At 42.8% G+C, this 17,312-nt stretch overlaps 1 protein-coding gene across 1 annotated transcript in view; it reads left to right on the top strand.

Moving 5' to 3' along the window:
• The window catches only part of LOC141114077 (cadherin-like protein 26), a 177,405-nt gene that overhangs the window by 153,289 nt on the left and 6,804 nt on the right, over nucleotides 1-17,312 (top strand). The window contains exon 19 of the mRNA XM_073607538.1: nucleotides 5,279-5,362. Coding sequence (XP_073463639.1) covers nucleotides 5,279-5,362 — 84 coding nt within the window. The remainder of the gene's footprint in view (nucleotides 1-5,278; nucleotides 5,363-17,312) is intronic.

Below are 17,312 nucleotides of genomic sequence, written 5' to 3'. Positions count from 1 at the left end.
GGGGCGGAAAGAAGAACCCCTTCCCACTGTCACAGGGGGAGGGGGGCAAGAGATGGAACAGGTTTACATGTTTCACCCTAAACACAGATGGAACAAATAACATGTTCCAAGGGTGCACTTAGCCTTTAAAGCGGTAGTAAAGTCCACTTTGTGATTTTTACCTAGAGGCAAGCCTATAATAAAGGCTTACCTGTAGATAAAATGAATATCTCCTAAACATGCATAGTTTGAGAGATATTCACCATGGATGCAGCTGGTGACCTCACCGGCGCATGTGCTCTGAAGGTCTGACCTTTTTGAGCTTCATGCTGGAGCCGAGGAAGAAAGGCCGGAGGAAGATGGAAGCCCTGTCAGTAGTGACAGTACGCCGCTGGAGGGCTTTGTTCTAAGGTAAGTATTTATTACTGTGCTAGTGTGTGATGCATAGCACATTATGCAATTGCCTTAAAGGTGTTTAAAAAAAAAAAAAACAACAACAACAACCGCGGTTTACTACTGCTTTTAAGGCAGCATTCCCTCCCTATTATAGCATTAGTTCATGATGCAAATCAGTTTGCGTAATTTGCAAAACATTAAGATATATTTGAAGAGGGTTTGCTGTAGACAGAAACGAGGGGACGGACGCACTGTTGTGACTCACCTCAAACTACTATAGTATATTGAACACCAGGCCTTTTCTGGCACTTTTTGTTTACATGTAACAATCAGTATTTTTTGCTAGAAAATATCTTAGAACCCCCAAACTGGATATATTTTTTGAAAGCAGAGACCCTAGAGAATAAATTGGTGGGTTTTGCAATCTTTTATTTGTCACAGTATTTGCACAGCGGTTTTTCAGGAAAAAAATACACTTTTTTAATACTTGCAAAAAACACAATACATACCCAATTTTTTGGTCAAATATAAAAAATGATGTTACGCCAAGTAAAATACAAGTTAGGTTTTTTTTTTTTTTGTTGTTAAATATATTTTATATATTTTTTTTTACACTGTCTCTTTACTTTTTTTTTTTCTAATTACTTTTATTGCTGTCACAAGGAATGTAAATATCCTTTATGACAGCAATAGGCATGTGACATTTACTCTTGATGGAGACATCTAGGGTCTATAAGACCCCAAATCCCTCCTCTGCACTTAAAAGCATTTGATCACACCAGGATCAGCGAGATCAAATGCTTTTAATTTTAACATTAGTGCTGTTTACATCTGGGTAACCCAGAAGCGATGTGACGTCATCGCTTCTGGAGTTACTATATCATACAGGCCGATTGGGTCTTTGCTGGGCTCTATGATCAGCTGGTGGAAGCGTCGTCCGGTCGGCCGGATGGGAGATCCTGGTACAGCTGCAGAAGGTGGTATGAGGGAGAGACGTCCCCTCCCGCTGCTTGTGAAAGCAATCCAGCAGCTAGTTATTCACTAGGATTGCTTTTAAAAAAACAGTACCGTATAACCACTTGAAGTCCAGCGACGTACGGGGTAACTACAGGTAGGCAAATGCAAAGCCATTTTCATTCTGCACCAAATCCACCCCCTTTAGATGCACATATAAAGGCATTTTACTGCCCACACATTCTACTCAGCTGGTGGAAAAAGCCAAGTGCCATCTACATTGGCTATCCAGCTCATTAAACCTCAGTCCATTAACTGGTCCAAGGTCTGACCAGTTTTATGGTACCTAGGCAGCACTGTGTTCATTGTTCTGTCCAAACCTCACCCCTAAGAGAGCACTCCTGCTTGTCCTAATGATTAATAAGCTGCAAAGTTTGCTATGACAAAGTATACAACTTTCAATGGCATTACAAGTGGGGACTGACTGCCTGCTTAGAATTCATTTTAGTTTTTTAGCATCATGTGACCCGAAATTGATAAGGTAATTGCACTAAATTGAATATTTCCTAGTAACAGTCTATAGGACCAGATTTCAATTAGGTCTTCTACTTGGCACCGTTTTTTCTTTTACCATCTATGACCACAGACCCTTTGACCCTGTCCCCATAAGAAATAATGGAAACTCAGATGATTAGTTCCACAACCATTTATACACTAGTCCTTCAGTTTATAGTCCATATAAAAAGATTATAGCAATGTGATAGGTTGTGTAACCATAAAATGTCCATCCACAAATGGAAGCCTCCACAAGGGGTTTAAAAGCAAAATTCAGCAGGAGCTACAGAGTATAAAAGAGAAGAGAGGCGCCTCTAAGTGTAGCAATATGGTTACATTTAATGAAGGTACAAAATGTAGCAACTCACATGGTTGATGATTAAAAGAGACACATCTAAGTATGCAGGCATCTGGGGTAAAGCGGTCCACGTAAACCATCCTCCGCACCGCCGGCTCTCACCGCTGTCAGTCTGCAATCGTGACAGGGAAGATTACCCTGCAGTAGAGCGATCTAAAAGCGAGGCTTGAAGTGCTTGTTGAAGGGATGACTTAGATGGCGGTGTGGAGGACGGTCTATGTGGACAGCTTTACCTCGGATGCCTACATACTTAGATGTGTCTGTTTTAATCATCAAAGTATGCAAGCATCCGGGGTAAAGCTGTCCACATAGACCATCCCCCGCACCGCCATCTACGTCAACCCTTCCAGGCTGCGCTCCATAAGAGCTTCATCTACCAACGGCACAACTCTGATACTCTGGGATGGCAATCTGCAATCTGTGCTTGCCAACCCGCTATCCCAGAACAGGAGGTCGCGGGCCACAACAGAGGGCTCTGCGGGCCACATGTGGCCACTGGTTGGGCACCCCTGGTCTATGTGAACAGCTTTTCCCCAGATGCCTGCATACTTAGAAGTGCCTGTTTTAATCATAAACCATGAGAGTTGCTAAATGTTGTACCTTCATATTGCTACACTTATGCCCCGTACACACGGTCGGACTTTGTTCGGACATTCCGACAACAAAATGCATGGATTTTTTCCGACGGATGTTGGCTCAAACTTGTCTTGCATACACACGGTCACACAAAGTTGTCGGAAAATCCGATCGTTCTATACGCGGTGACGTAAAACACGTACGTCGGGACTATAAACGGGGCAGTGGCCAATAGTTTTCATCTCTTTATTTATTCTGAGCATGCATGGCACTTTGTCCGTCGGATTTGTGTACACACGATCGGAATTTCCGACAACGGATTTTGTTGTTGGAAAATTTTATCTCCTGCTCTCCAACTTTGTGTGTCGGAAAATCCGATGGAAAATGTCCGATGGAGCCCACACACGGTCGGAATTTCCGACAACACGCTCCGATCGGACATTTTCCATCGGAAAATCTGACCGTGTGTACGGGGCATTAGAGTCACTTCTTTTCCTTTTTATACTCAGTTGTGACATGACACTACAGTGGAACCTTGGATTACGAGCATAGTCCGTTCCAGGAGTATGATCGTAATCCAAAGTACTCGCATATCAAAGCAAGTTTTCCCATTGAAGTCAATGGAAACAAAAATAATTTGTTCTGCATTGACTTTAATGGGATGCAATACCGCATGCGGCCAGAGGCGGGGGGGCGCGCCGGAGAGCCTCAGAAACGTCCAAAAAGGCCGAGCACACTTCGGCTGACCTTGGAAGACTCCGTTCACGAGCCTTTCCGAGGTTTGCCGAGGTCAGCCGAACTGTCCTCGGGCCTTTCCGTGCATTTCCCAACGCCGACGATGGGCGCTGTTAGGCTCCGGCGCCCCCCACCTCAGGCCAAAAGCGATACTGCACACCGCTTTTGGCCTGAATTCTGCTCGTTTTGAGAGACAACACTCGCAAACCGAGTTAGGATTTTTAGAAATACAGTGCTCGTTTTCCAAAACGCTCATTAACCGCGCTACTCGCAAACCGAGGTTCCACTGTACTTGTATATCAAGTCATTGCTCGTTTATCAAGTCAAAATTTATTAAAAAATTTTGCTTATCTTGCAAAACACTCTCAGACCAAGTTACTGTCAATCCAAGGTTTAACTGTACTTTCCTCAAAGCCAGGCTATGCAACCGGTTCAGTTAGCAGCGTTTTTTTTCTCACATTCACCCCACAGCTCTTTTTGGCTACTGGGAACAAAAACAATATCTTGAGTAAGCTCTGAGAGTAACCTGGATCTTACCGAGAGCTAAGGATTCTCTTCATGCCTCCATGTGACAGTGCTGAGTTAGCAACCTGTCACCAAGCACCAACACTGTCTCCCCCATACTCCTGAAGTAGCAGGTATTTTGCTTCCTTGGCAGGCGCACAAAGTAGTGAGGGAATAAAGTGAGGACAAGTATGGGCAGCTGGGGAGGGCGGCAGTTGGCTTGTGTAAGTATAATGCCGCGTACACACGAGTGGACTTTACGGCAGACTTTGCCCGGCGGACGGGATTTCGTCGGACAATTCGATCGTGTGTGGGCTCCAGCGGACTTTGTTTTCTCAAAAGTTGGACGGACTTAGATTTGGAACATGTTTTAAATCTATCCGTCGAACTCGAGTCCGGTCGAAAAGTCCGCCGTCTGTATGCTAGTTCGACGGACAAAAAGCCACGCTAGGGCAGCTATTGGCTACTGGCTATGAACTTTTAGTCCGGTCGTACGTCATCACGTACGAATTCGATGGACTTTGGTGGATTGTGTGTAGGCAAGTCCGTTCATTCGGAAAGTCCGTCATAAAGTTTGTCAAAGTCCGCCGGGCAAAGTCTGCCGTAAAGTCCGCTCGTGTGAACGCGGCATTAAAGTCATCCTCTGATTTTCCCATTTTGGACAAAGCAACATGTTCACTTAAGGACTGAAACAAGCCAGATTAAAAAATAAAAATAAAAAATAAGCAACGAAAATTCTTTCAAGCCTTCTATGTTCCCTCCCTAGGCCCCAGTACTTTTTACACATCCTGGTCTGAAGGGCTCCATGCTATTAAGTATTGATTTCCTTTGTAAAAGCGTTGCCTGTTCCCTGTTCCTTTGTTCCCTGTAATAAAGCTGAGTACCAACATGACGTGTCTCTCTAATGCAGTGTTTCTCCAGACTGGCCTCAGGTCCCACCTGTTTTGTGGACACATTTTCCTTGTTCACAGCTATTATCTTTCTGTATATACAGTATGTTAAGCAACCATTTTATCTTCCAATTCACTAGAAGGCTTTTTGAAAAGGAGTAAATAGTATGAGCGGTTGATAAATATTTGTACCTTTTTTAAAATGCTTCTGTTAAGTATATTTTTATCTGTTCAAATTGCTTTGGTCTGTCTTTAGTTAAAAAATATACCTTACACCCATATATATATATATTTTTTAAAACAACCCCCATTATTCTTTTATGATTTACAGAGCAGCAAGTATATGAAAAACGGCACCTTCAAAGCCAGGTCTGACAATGCATTTGTAGAGAAAATTGGAGATATTTTGAGCAAGGTAAGTGCGGAAAAAAAACCTTTGTTTATTTTATAGCGTTTTTTTTTTATTTATTTTTTTATTCACTTATAGATGTACATATATTATAGATAGCACTGAACCTTTCACACCAGTCCATACTGGACTGCCTTATTTCTACAGACACACAGCTAAACCGATTTAAGCAAACACTCCAAGCAAACACATACTGTACATATAATACACATTAGTACTAAATGTACCATTACTGTTTGACTTGCCAAAGGATCTGTAATTCTTTACAACCAGTTTAATGACCTGCAAACCTCCACAACAAACAGGTGGAAAATGTCATTCTTGATTAACCAATTTATCTTCTTGGTTAAAGAATGATTAACCACTTGTCCACCAGTGCCATTTGGTTGGTACACTGGGATTTTAAACGCATTCCTTTTTTTTAAAGCGGATTTCTAGATTTTAGTGAAGGTTAAATAGTTTGTTGGTCCGAATGAACTTCACAAAGATGCAGCGTGTATAATCGGTTTGTAGCCTCAGCTACATACAGTATACAGCGCTGTGTTCCGGCAGTGGGACAAGACCTCCTTGTACCATTCCTAGGACAAAATAGTGTCAGGTTGAGCAGTACTCAGCCAATCAGAGGAAGCTTTGTATTCATTCACAGAATACAAAGCTCCCTATAAAAGGCTGAGTCAGAGACTGTGACCTCAGCCTGCCTCAGCCAAGCTTGGTCCAAACAAACTATTTAAACTTTACATTTGCAAAGCAGGCAGTGGACTTTAATGTGAAAGTAATACAGCTGCCCAATCACTTCCACAGCCCAAAGAGGGTATCCGCTTAGTACCTGACTGAAAAGCAGACCAGCATGTGTGGTCTGTTTGGAAAAGGCTGAAGGTCTGTGTATCACATTATTCAGAGCCAATTTTGGTGCCATATGGATCACCAAAACCCCTTTCCACCTGTATCTTGTGTAACAGTCAATTATTATCAAAGGGAAGGTATATCAGCCTGAATGGAGTATCTACTGGCTACAACACAAATGAAAAACTAGGTGACCTTGCAGAGGAAGGGTCCAGTGTTGTAGAGGTACCTTAAATTGCTCCCAGATCTAGAATGTTGTTGGGAGTCTTGAGTCCTCTGAAAACCAGGTCGCCTGGACAGTCAGGGAGTAGTAAAACTGTTGTCCTTTGTCACCACCTTCCAGGTCATGGGAAGGAATTGTTTTTCTGACTCCAGGAAGGAGTTGTATTTGCACTATGCCAGGGAGATTTTTGTCTGGGTGGATAGATTCATAGGACAATCCACAGCGTGGATTTGCATGATTCACATGGTGGAGTGAAACTGGGAAAAGGGAACTGCTTCAAAAAGGAGGCTACCATTAGGCCCAGAGTCCTTGTGCAGAAGCAAATGGAGAGGTGCCTCTTGGATCTGAGGGTCTGCACATGGGGCTGGAAGGCAGGCTTTGGAAATTTAATTAGGCAGTCAAAGGTTTGAAGAAATTGGAACATTTTTCAGACATTTGCAGCTAGGGTTGTGGCTTAGGTGTCCTTTCAGCAGAAGGTCATCCAAATACCCTGTGACATAAGTTTCCTGGGTCCACAAAAGGACAAGTAATGGGGGCAAGCACTTTTGTGAACACTAAGTGGCCAGGGGAGAGACTCTTATGCCCCGCACACACGGTCGGACATTGATCGGACATTCCGACAACAAAATCCTAGGATTTTTTCCGACGGATGTTGGCTCAAACTTGTCTTGCATACACGCGGTCACACAAAGTTATCGGAAAATCCGATCATTCTGAACGCGGTGACGTAAAACACGTACGTCGGGACTATAAACGGGGCAGTAGCCAATAGCTTTCATCTCTTTATTTATTCTGAGCATGTGTGGCACTTTGTCCGTCGGATTTGTGTACACACGATCGGAATTTACGACAACGGATTTTGTTGTCGGAAAATTTTATAGCCTGCTCTCAAACTCGTGTGTCGGAAAATCCGATGGAAAATGTGTGATGGAGCCCACACACGGTCGGAATTTCCGACAACAAGGTCCTATCACACATTTTCCGTCAGAAAATCCGACCGTGTGTACAGGGCATAACAGTACCAAACTCACCAATGAAGGAGTGTATCTGGTGCCTCAAAGACTCTCTTGAATAATGAATTGGAATTGTCAAAATAAAATTGCTGAAGCAATTAAGAACTTGATCATTCTAAAGACCCTACTCCTTTACCGTAAGCCAGGGGTCTCAAACTGATGGCCCTCCAGCTGTTTCGAAACTATAAGTCCTATCATGCTTCTACCCATGGGAGTCATGCTTGTAACTGTCAGCCTTGCAATGCCTCATGGGGATTGTAATTTTGCAACAGCTGGAGGGCCGCCAGTTTGAAATCCCTGCCTTAAGACCTCAAAGCAGTCCTCCGAGTGATTTTCCTTCAACAAGGAACAAGGCCAAAAAAAAAAATTGCAGCTGGTATCACATCCACATTGACCAAACTTTGTGAACTGAATACCAGTCGTAACAATTCTCCCTTTGCGTTGGTTCTTGAACTACCCAAACTAAAATGCGACAAGGGATTCTTTGGTCACTTGTAAAAACAAAATAGCTCTATATAAATTTAGTAATCAATGCAGATCACTAGCTAGGCCCCTTCATTTCAGAACCTAACATACCTTCATCTCCCACCTTAAGCATTCTAACGCCAAATTGATATCCACACATTCCACAATTCTACAAATGTTTAGGGACTTCAATCAAGCATTGTACAATATCCTAGAGCAATGCTGTGAGAAAGAGCTTGGCCCTGACAGTTTTACCCCTGTATTTTATAAAACACACTGTTCTAGACCTTTTATGACAAAAGTTTTCAGCGAGGTCACATTTAACCCCCAGTCCCCTGAGGCACTTATCTCAATCCCGAAACAGGCCATTCCCTGTGCTCGAATTATCTCAACATCTAATCCAAAGGCCTTGCAAGTGGTCTTCTACTGCACCTAATCCACCTATACCTGTCAATTGATGTTGAAAAGGCATTTGCCCGTGTAAATTGAAAATTCATACAGCTAAATGTATCTTGTGCTCCCACCTTTGCAATCAGAAATGGTACCTGTCGGGGTTGTCCCTCATCTCCTCTTTTTATGTCGGAAGCCTGGAAAGCATTGCACCCACAATCAGCAGATCATGGGTGCAATGCAGGGCTCTCGCAGACTGTGTGAAAGCTACTTGGCTGTACATCATGCAGTTACACACTAACCTGAAGCATCAATGAAGTACCTTAGCGCTAAACAACGCCGTGGTAGTTCATTGAGAACTACAAGCCAACAGGCGCAAAGACTGCCGGACCTTGTCATTTTCTATTCACAGAGCTATGTGAATGAGTGATGTGGGTGGAGCCAAGTTCTTTGCAGAGAATGACAGAGAGCTGGGGAAGAAAGAAGATCGCATGCCGCTTACATCTTCCATTACATTGCATCAAAACTCCAACATTTCAGGATTCCAAATAGGCCCTTATCATTCAAAATTAGCCTTATTCGTGGACCTCATGTATGTGACACATTCTCATCTATCCATGCCTTCAGTCATTCAAGAGTTCCAAAGCGCGAGTTCTTACTGTGACTTTAAAGTGAACTTCACTAAATCAGAGATCTTAACTGTCTCTCTACCACCAGCTCAACTACAACAGCTGGGAGATCATTTTCCATTTAAGATGTGCGCCTCCTCTTTGCACTCTGGGAATACATCTCCCCTTGAACCTGACCACTTTCTCCTCTAAATTATTTATCACTGCTGAAAAAAAGAGAAATTTACCTGAACAGATATACTTCCAAAGGTTTCTCGTGGTTTGGTAGAATTAATATCCTTAAAATAGATGTTCTCCCACTGTTTCTTTACATTTTCCAGACAGTCCCTGTTAATGCCACCATGTCCTTTTTTTCTAAACACTTCCAGCAATTGTTTACTTTCACCTGGAACAATAACCGCCCCAGTATATGTCATAGAACCTTATCAATGCCTAAGATCAGGGGTCTCAAACTGGTGGCCCTCCAGCTGTTGCAGAACTACAAGTCCCATCATGCTTCTGCCTGTGGGAGTCATGCTTGTAGCTGTTGGCCTTGCAATGGCTCATGGGACTTCTGCCTGTAGTTCTGCAACAGCTGAAGGGCCGCCAGTTTGAGACCCCTGCCTGAGATGAAAGAAGGCCAACAGCTACAAGCTGTGACTATTGCAAATCAGCACTTGTTGGCACCTACTAACCTTTCTGGCATTGCCATGGACCTTTCCTGGTCTTGGCAAAGGCCTTAAACCATTTCCTGGCCTCACAAACAAACCATCTGTATATGGGATCAGACCATACAGTCTTTGGGTTTCTAACTATATTGGCCCTATGACACCCCTTTTCACTAATCCTGCTTTTCCACCAGCACTTCAAAGTTCTACTTTTGGCCCTTGGAATAAAGTTACCCATCTCGGACCAGCCTCAGCTATTCGAGCAGACCCCATCTCACCTATTCAGACCCATTTTCAGTAGACCCGATTCCCCCGTCTCTCCGAAATTTAAACCTGAGCGACTTTTGAGGCCCTTTTCTTCAAGACTCCCCTCATATTCATGTAATTTCCCTAAAGTACTCAGTTCTCATTCCAGACACATACTACCCTCCTGCCCTACATGACCATTTAAGAAAAGGAACTTCAAACTACCAGGACCCCAGAGAAACGTAACAAATGTTTTGGCCTGACACACAAGCTCACAGTGGCCAATAAAACACAAGAAAAGAAACTTCAAAATGATAACCAGAAAGTACAAATGCCCAAATGTCTTGAACTACATATATCCCACCACTACATAGAAGTCTAAAACATTGACTGTCAATAATGTATTTACTAGCACATGTATATCTGAATGATGGCATCTGTTTAGATGTGTGCAGGCAAATCAGAGTGAAAATGCCAGGATGTCACCGCTTTGGCCTTCTATTTCAAATTGTTTTGTGTTGCTATTTACATGGCTTTGTAATTGTTATGCAAGGTCCACCGTGATCTTTGGAAAGCTCTGTCATTTTTGTTGGACTGCTTCCAATCCTGTCGAATGGAATGCACACCTTTCACAGCTGATAACTGCAATAAACCTTTCAAATCCAATATCATGTAATTATAACTGGACACATACATGCTTACAATAGTGACGTGTACGCGTACCTGGGCGTGCTGCGATCAGTCATGGCTTGTCACTTTTTATACAGTACTTTGTTGTTCGAGATTCCCCAGGTGCACAATAAGGATTGCTGAAGTCAGCATTTCAACATTGAAATGGATACTTGGTTTATAGGTCAAAACTATTATCTATTGCAGGGAGTTTTGATTTTTCATCATAGTCATTGAAAACCATGCCTGATATACTAAACCATATTTTTATATATATATATATATATATATATATATATATATATATATATATATATATATATATATATATAGAGAGAGAGAGCGAGAGAGCGAGAGAGGACAACATGTGTTCACGTGACAACACTGAAGAAATTACACTTTGCTACAATGTAAAGTAGTGAGTGTACAGCTTGTATAACAGTGTCAATTTGCTGTCCCCTCAAAATAACTCACCACACAGCCATTAATGTCTAAACCGCTAGCAACAAAAGTGAGTACACCCCTAAGTGAAAATGTCCAAATTGGGCCCAATTAGCCATTTTCCCTCCCAGTGTCATGTGACTCGTTAGTGTTACAAGGTCTCAGGTGTGAATGGGGAGCAGGTGTGTTAAATTTGGTGTTATCGCTCTCACTCTCACATACTGGTCACTGGAAGTTGAACATGGCACCTCATGGCAAAGAACTCTCTGAGGATCTGAAAAAAATAATTGTTGTTCTACATAAAGATGGCCTAGGCTATAAGAAGATTGCCAAGACCCTGAAACTGAGCTGCAGCACGGTGGCCAAAACCATACAGCGGTTTAACAGGACAGGTTCCACTCCGAACAGGCCTCACCATGGTCAAAGAAATTGAGAAATTGAGTGCACGTGGTCAGCGTCATATCCAGAGGTTGTCTTTTTGGGAAATAGACGTATGAGTGCTGCCAGCATTGCTGCAGAGGTTGAAGGGGTGGGGGGTCAGCTTGTCAGTGCTCAGACCATACGCCGCACACTGCATCAAATTGGTCTGCATGGCTGTCGTCCCAGAAGGAAGTCTCTTCTATAAATGATGCACAAGAAAGCCGCAAACAGTTTGCTAAAGACAAGCAGACTAAGGACATGGATTACTTGAACCATGTCCTGTGGTCTGATGAGAGCAAGATAAACCCATGTGGTTCAGATGGTGTCAGGCGTGTGTTGTATTTGTACTCCTCACCTGGTTACCACAAGTGTGTCTTCCCTACAGTCAGGCATGGTGGTGGGAGTGTTATGGTCTGGGGCTGCATGAGTGCTGCCGACACTGAGGAGCTACAGTTCATTGAGGGAACCATGAATGCCAACATGTACTGTGACATACTGAAGCAGAACATGATCCCCTCCCTTCAGAGACTGGGCCACAGGGCAGTATTCCAACATAACCACCCCAAACACACCTCTAAGACGACCATTGCCTTGCTAAAGAAGCTGAGGGTAAAGGTGATGGACTGGCCAAGCATGTCTCCAGACCTAAACCCTATTGAGCATCTGTGGGACATCCTCAAACGGAAGGTGGAGGAGCACAAGGTCTCCAACATCCATCATCTCTGTGATATCGTCATGGAGGAGTGGAAGAGGACTTCAGTGGCAATCTATGAAGCTCTGGTGAACTCCATGCACAAGAGGGTTAAGGCAGTGCTGGAAAATAATGGTGACCACACAAAATATTGACACTTTGGGCCCAATTTGGACATTTTCACTTAAGGGTGTACTCACTTTTGTTGACAGAGGTTTAGACACTAATGACTGTGTGTTGAGTTATTTTGAGGGGACAGCAAATTTACACTGTTATACAAGCTGTACACTCACTACTTTACATTGTAGCAAAGTGTCAATTCTTCAGTGTTGACAGTGTTCTTCACATGAAAAGATATTACAAAATATTTAATATTTACAAAAATGTCAGGGGTGTACTCACTTTTGTGAGATACTGTGTGTGTATATATGCATGTGTAGATGATCTATCTATCTATCTATCTATCTATCTATCTATCTATCTATCTATCTATCTATCTATCTATCTATCTATCTATCTATCTATCTAAGAAAAGGAAGGCTGTGGGACAGAGGAATATGTTAAATAAAAGGGCTTTTTACTGCTACCCTAGATGAAAATGAACATTTAACCCTTGTGTTGGGGCTCGCTGCAAGGGTAGTTTTAAATTTTCAACTTTTAATATATTCTAAGCAGCCGAGGAGTTGTCATCAGCCCTTGCTTAGCTAGAGAGTGATTAGCTATATAAAGTATTGGTGCTTTGGAACACAGCCATACATCCCCAGTCTGTTCCAGCAAAGTCTCACCAGGAAAACATCCAACTCACTGCACCAGCAAAGTAGGAAGTTGTCTGGTCCTGGAATTTGCATGCAGACAACCCACCCACATCAGCTTAAATGGAGCTGCCAAAAACCCAATGACAGACGCTCAGTAGTGCCAAGTATAAATGCAATGTAATTCTTTTCAGTAAGGCAGTCTGGATTCTGGTTATTTACATTTTATTAATTATAGCTCTTCCCACATCCTTAACCACTTCAGCTCTAGCAGGTTTTACCCCCTTCCGAACCAGGCCATTTTTTGCAATACGGCACTGCATTACTTTAACTGACAATTGCGCGGTCATGCGACGCTGTACCAGAAAAAAAAATGGTATTTTCCCCCACAAATAGAGCTTTTTTTTTCGGTGGTAATTGATCACCTCTACAGTTTCTTTTTTGCGCTATAAACAAAAAAAGACCAACAATTAAAAAAAAATAATGATTTTTTTAAAGCGGGGTTCCACCCAAATTTTGAACAATATCTGTATGTATTCTCTTCCTTGCCTAGATGCTGACATGCCGTTTAAAAAAATTTAAATCGCCGTAATTACCTTTTATTTTTCTATTCTTCTTTGCACTTCCTGGTTCTCCTCCCATGGGAGTAGGCGTGTTTCTAGCCTCTCCCAGATTCCTGGGAGCTAGTCTCAGGCTTCCCAGGATGCTACTGAGCATGTGCGGGAACGAGCGGTGAATGCTGGGAGCACAGCATTCACCACATCCAGGAAATAAATGCTTGTGGGCTTCAAATGCCCACAATGAAGATGGAAACCGCCTGCAGTGAATAATATAAGTTATTCTTTCCGACGAAATCTGACACAGGCGGACATATTACACACAATATGTGAGTATGTAATGCTGAGAAGAAAAGTTTGTGAATGAACTCCAAAAAAAAAAACGATAGATAGGTGGACCCCCGCTTTAACTTTCTGCTATAAAACGTATCCAAAAAAAGTAAAAAATGGCATTTCTTCATCAATTTAGGCCAATATGTATTCTGCTACATATTTTGTGGTAAAAAAAAAATCCCAATAAGCGTATATTGATTGGCCTGTGCAAAGTGTATCATGTCTACAAACTATGGCATTTTTATTTATTTTTTTTACTTGTAATGGTGGCGATCAGTGGGACTGCGACATTGCGGTGGACAAATCGGACACCTGACACTTTTTTTGGAAACCAGTGACATTATTACAGTGATCAGTGCTAAAAATATGCACCGTTACTGTACTAGTGACACTGGCAGGGAAGGGGTTAACACCAGGGGCGATCAAAGAGTTAAGTGTGTCCCTAGGGCAGTGATGGCGAACCTTGGCACCCCAGATGTTTTGGAACTACATTTCTCATGATGCTCACCTACACTGCAGAGTGCATGAGCATCATGGGAAACATCTGGGGTGCCAAGGTTCGCCATCACTGCCCTAGGCGATGCTTTATAACTGTGTGGTGGATGGACTGACTTGGTGAACACAGAGATCCGAGTTCCTGCTTGGCAGGAACACAAGATCACTGTGTTCTTCCCTGTCAGAACGGCGATCTGCCTCGTTTACATAGGCAGATTGCTGTTCCGCCTCTCTGTTTAAGGATTGGCGGGTCCCCCCTGTGGCCAATCTGTGCGCGCCCCCCCTGCTATCTATTGCACGAAATGATGCTACGGGTACGTCGTTTCGCACAATAGAGCCGCCCTGCCGCAGTAGATCTGTGGTGGGCGGTCTTAAGTAGTTAAAGCCATCTATACAAAGTTAGGTTGGAATTTCAGATTGGCTTACATTTTTGTTGTAGATTTGGCTATATGTATACCCTAAATAGATAGAACCAATCTTAACTTCTAGAGGTCCCAATACATTGATTGATGCACTGTTTGTACAACTGCTTTAACCACTTCAGCCCCAGAAGAATTTGCCACCTTAATGACCAAAGCATTTTTTGCGATACGGTACTGCGTCGCTTTAACTGACAATTGCGCGGTTGTGCAACGTTGTGCCCAAACAAAATTGATGTCTTTTTTTTTTCTTCCTACAAAAAGAGCTTTCTTTTGATGGTATTTGATCACCTCTGTGGTTTTTATTTTTTTGTGCTATTAACAGAAAAAGAGCGACAATTTAGAAAAAAAAATATATTTTTTTTTAATAAAAAAACAAATTTATTCATCAGTTTAGGCCGATATGTATTCTTCTACATATTTTTCGTAAAAAAAAAAAATCAATAAGTGTATATTGATTGGTTTGCGCAAAAGTTATTGAGTCTACAAACTGCGGGATCAATTTAGGGGCTTTTTTTTTTTTGTTTATACTGGTAATGGCGGCGATCTGCGATTTTTAGCGGGACTGTGACGTTGCAGCAGACAAATCTGACCCGAAGTTACACTTTTTGGGGACCAGTGGCATTATTACATTGATCAGTGCTATAAAAATGTACTGATCAATCTACAATCTGGGTGTAAGGAGAACTCTTCATAAAAAATCCCTTGTTTATGGTGATAGCAATGAACTGTACTGTGACGAATCAATGTTTCACTTTATTTTAATCATGTTTAATTATCAATAAAAAATGTTGTTATTCTATTACTCTTGTATATGCTTATTAGAATATTATCAGTTGCCTAAAAAGTCCACTTAGGGGAACCCCCTCTTCTTTCGTGATCAATGTAAAAATGACACTGGCAGGGAAGGGGTAAAATGTGTTCCCTGGATGTGTTCTAACTGTAGGGGGGATGGGCTCACTGAAACATGATAGAGATCATTGGGAGCAGTAGATCTGTCATGTCACAAGGCAGAACAGGGAAATGCCTTGTTTACATAGGCAGTTTCCCGTTCTGTCTCTCCTCACCGTGATAGTGGGCCGTCGGCAGACATTGAGTCCGCAGGGCCCATGGGCCCGCGCGCCCCGCTATCCTGCTTTTACGGAATAACATACGGGTATGCCATTCTGGCGACTGTATATCGGTGTGAGCCAAGTCGGAAAATGGTTAAAGCATACCCTTTGATGATGAAGTCGATGGGCTGGTTAAGAATATGTGCCTATAATGCTGTCTTTGTCCCGATACCAAGATTTCCCCCTACTTCCCCCCCTGGTGACTCTACAGAGCAAGTAGAAAATCAATACACCGTAGACATGCAGACGGAATTAAAAACCTGACTAGGGAGATATAGTTGTCCCAAGTTCAGGTAGGATGCAGACTTTTTGTTTTGCTATGTGGTGAGGTTGGTTGGTTGCTCGGCTGGTGAAGAGGTTAATGAGCCCAGCTGAATCGGGTCTGAATACTCTGGGCTCTATGAAACTCCCAGTCTGCTTAGGAAGATGCTCCACCCTGGTACCAGTTCTCTGTGCATGTTAAGCCTCGCACACGCGATCGGATTTTCGGCAGGGAATTGTGTGATGACAGACTGCCTAAAATCCAACCGTTAGTACGCTCCTTCAGACTCTCCGCCAACAAATGTGGGATAGCAGGCTTTGGCTTGCGCTGCTGTCAATCACATCCAATGACGCGGCGCGCCGGGGGGGGGGCGGTTCCGAGTGATACAGTGAGTGGCTATGGCCGCCGGCTGTATCACCGGAGCGCACCCGCAAGCACTCAACACTATGCAAGGGAGCCCTTGCGGGGGGGAGCTGAGACAGCCGCTGAGGGACCCCAGAAGACCAGGTTCGGGGCCACTCTGTGCAAAACGAGCTGCACAGTGGAGGTAAGTTTAACATGTTTGTTATTTAAAAAAAAAAAAATAACTTTAGTGATCCTTTAAACTGAATTCTAATAAAATTTAATTAAAAAAAAAAAAAAAAAATCAGTACAGTTTTCATCCGAAAATACAAATACATTACATCACTTGCGAATTTTAATTCTGTCATACGGGAATTTTTCGTGACTTTAGTAACCTATTCATTTTCGAGATGAGACTAGCATGCAAAAAAAAAAACCATAAAAAAAAAAACCGGACGATCGTCGGATAATCTCACCATGTGTACTAGGCTTTAGCCAGGGATCAGTGTGTTAGTAAATCCTTGCCACTCTTGTCAACTTCTTCTCTTGTTTGCTTTGTTTTGACACCCGCCCATTCTGGAAATAGATTAAGGAACATTGTGTGCATTTTAACCAAGACCTGCTGTGCCTATTAGCGGTGCTGTAGACTCATCCAAGGGGATCGCACACAACCTGCTGCTGAGATAATCCCTCACAGTGTGTAAAAGTACATATGTACAACTACAAACGTGTGTAAAAAAGTGTGAGCTGGAGTATTTTTTACAAGCAAGCATTAGCTGATAATTTAGCTTGAACTGAGAGCTTCCTGTGATTGGCTGAGCAGCACTCAGACTTGATTTTGTTCTGGGAACCCAGCGCTGTATACAGCTGATGCTACATATTTATACAGCTCTCCCAGGGGGTGCATTTGTTAAGGAAGAAAAAAAGGTTTGGACCAGCTTGGTCCAAACTAACTATTTTAAAGCAGAATTAACCACTTGCCGACTGCTGCACACCGATATACGTCG

Source organism: Aquarana catesbeiana, linkage group LG12 (genome assembly GCF_042186555.1).
Source record: "Aquarana catesbeiana isolate 2022-GZ linkage group LG12, ASM4218655v1, whole genome shotgun sequence".
NCBI lineage: Eukaryota > Metazoa > Chordata > Amphibia > Anura > Ranidae > Aquarana > Aquarana catesbeiana.
The sequence above is the reverse complement of the archived record's forward strand: the minus strand, read 5'-3'. Positions and strand labels throughout refer to the sequence as shown.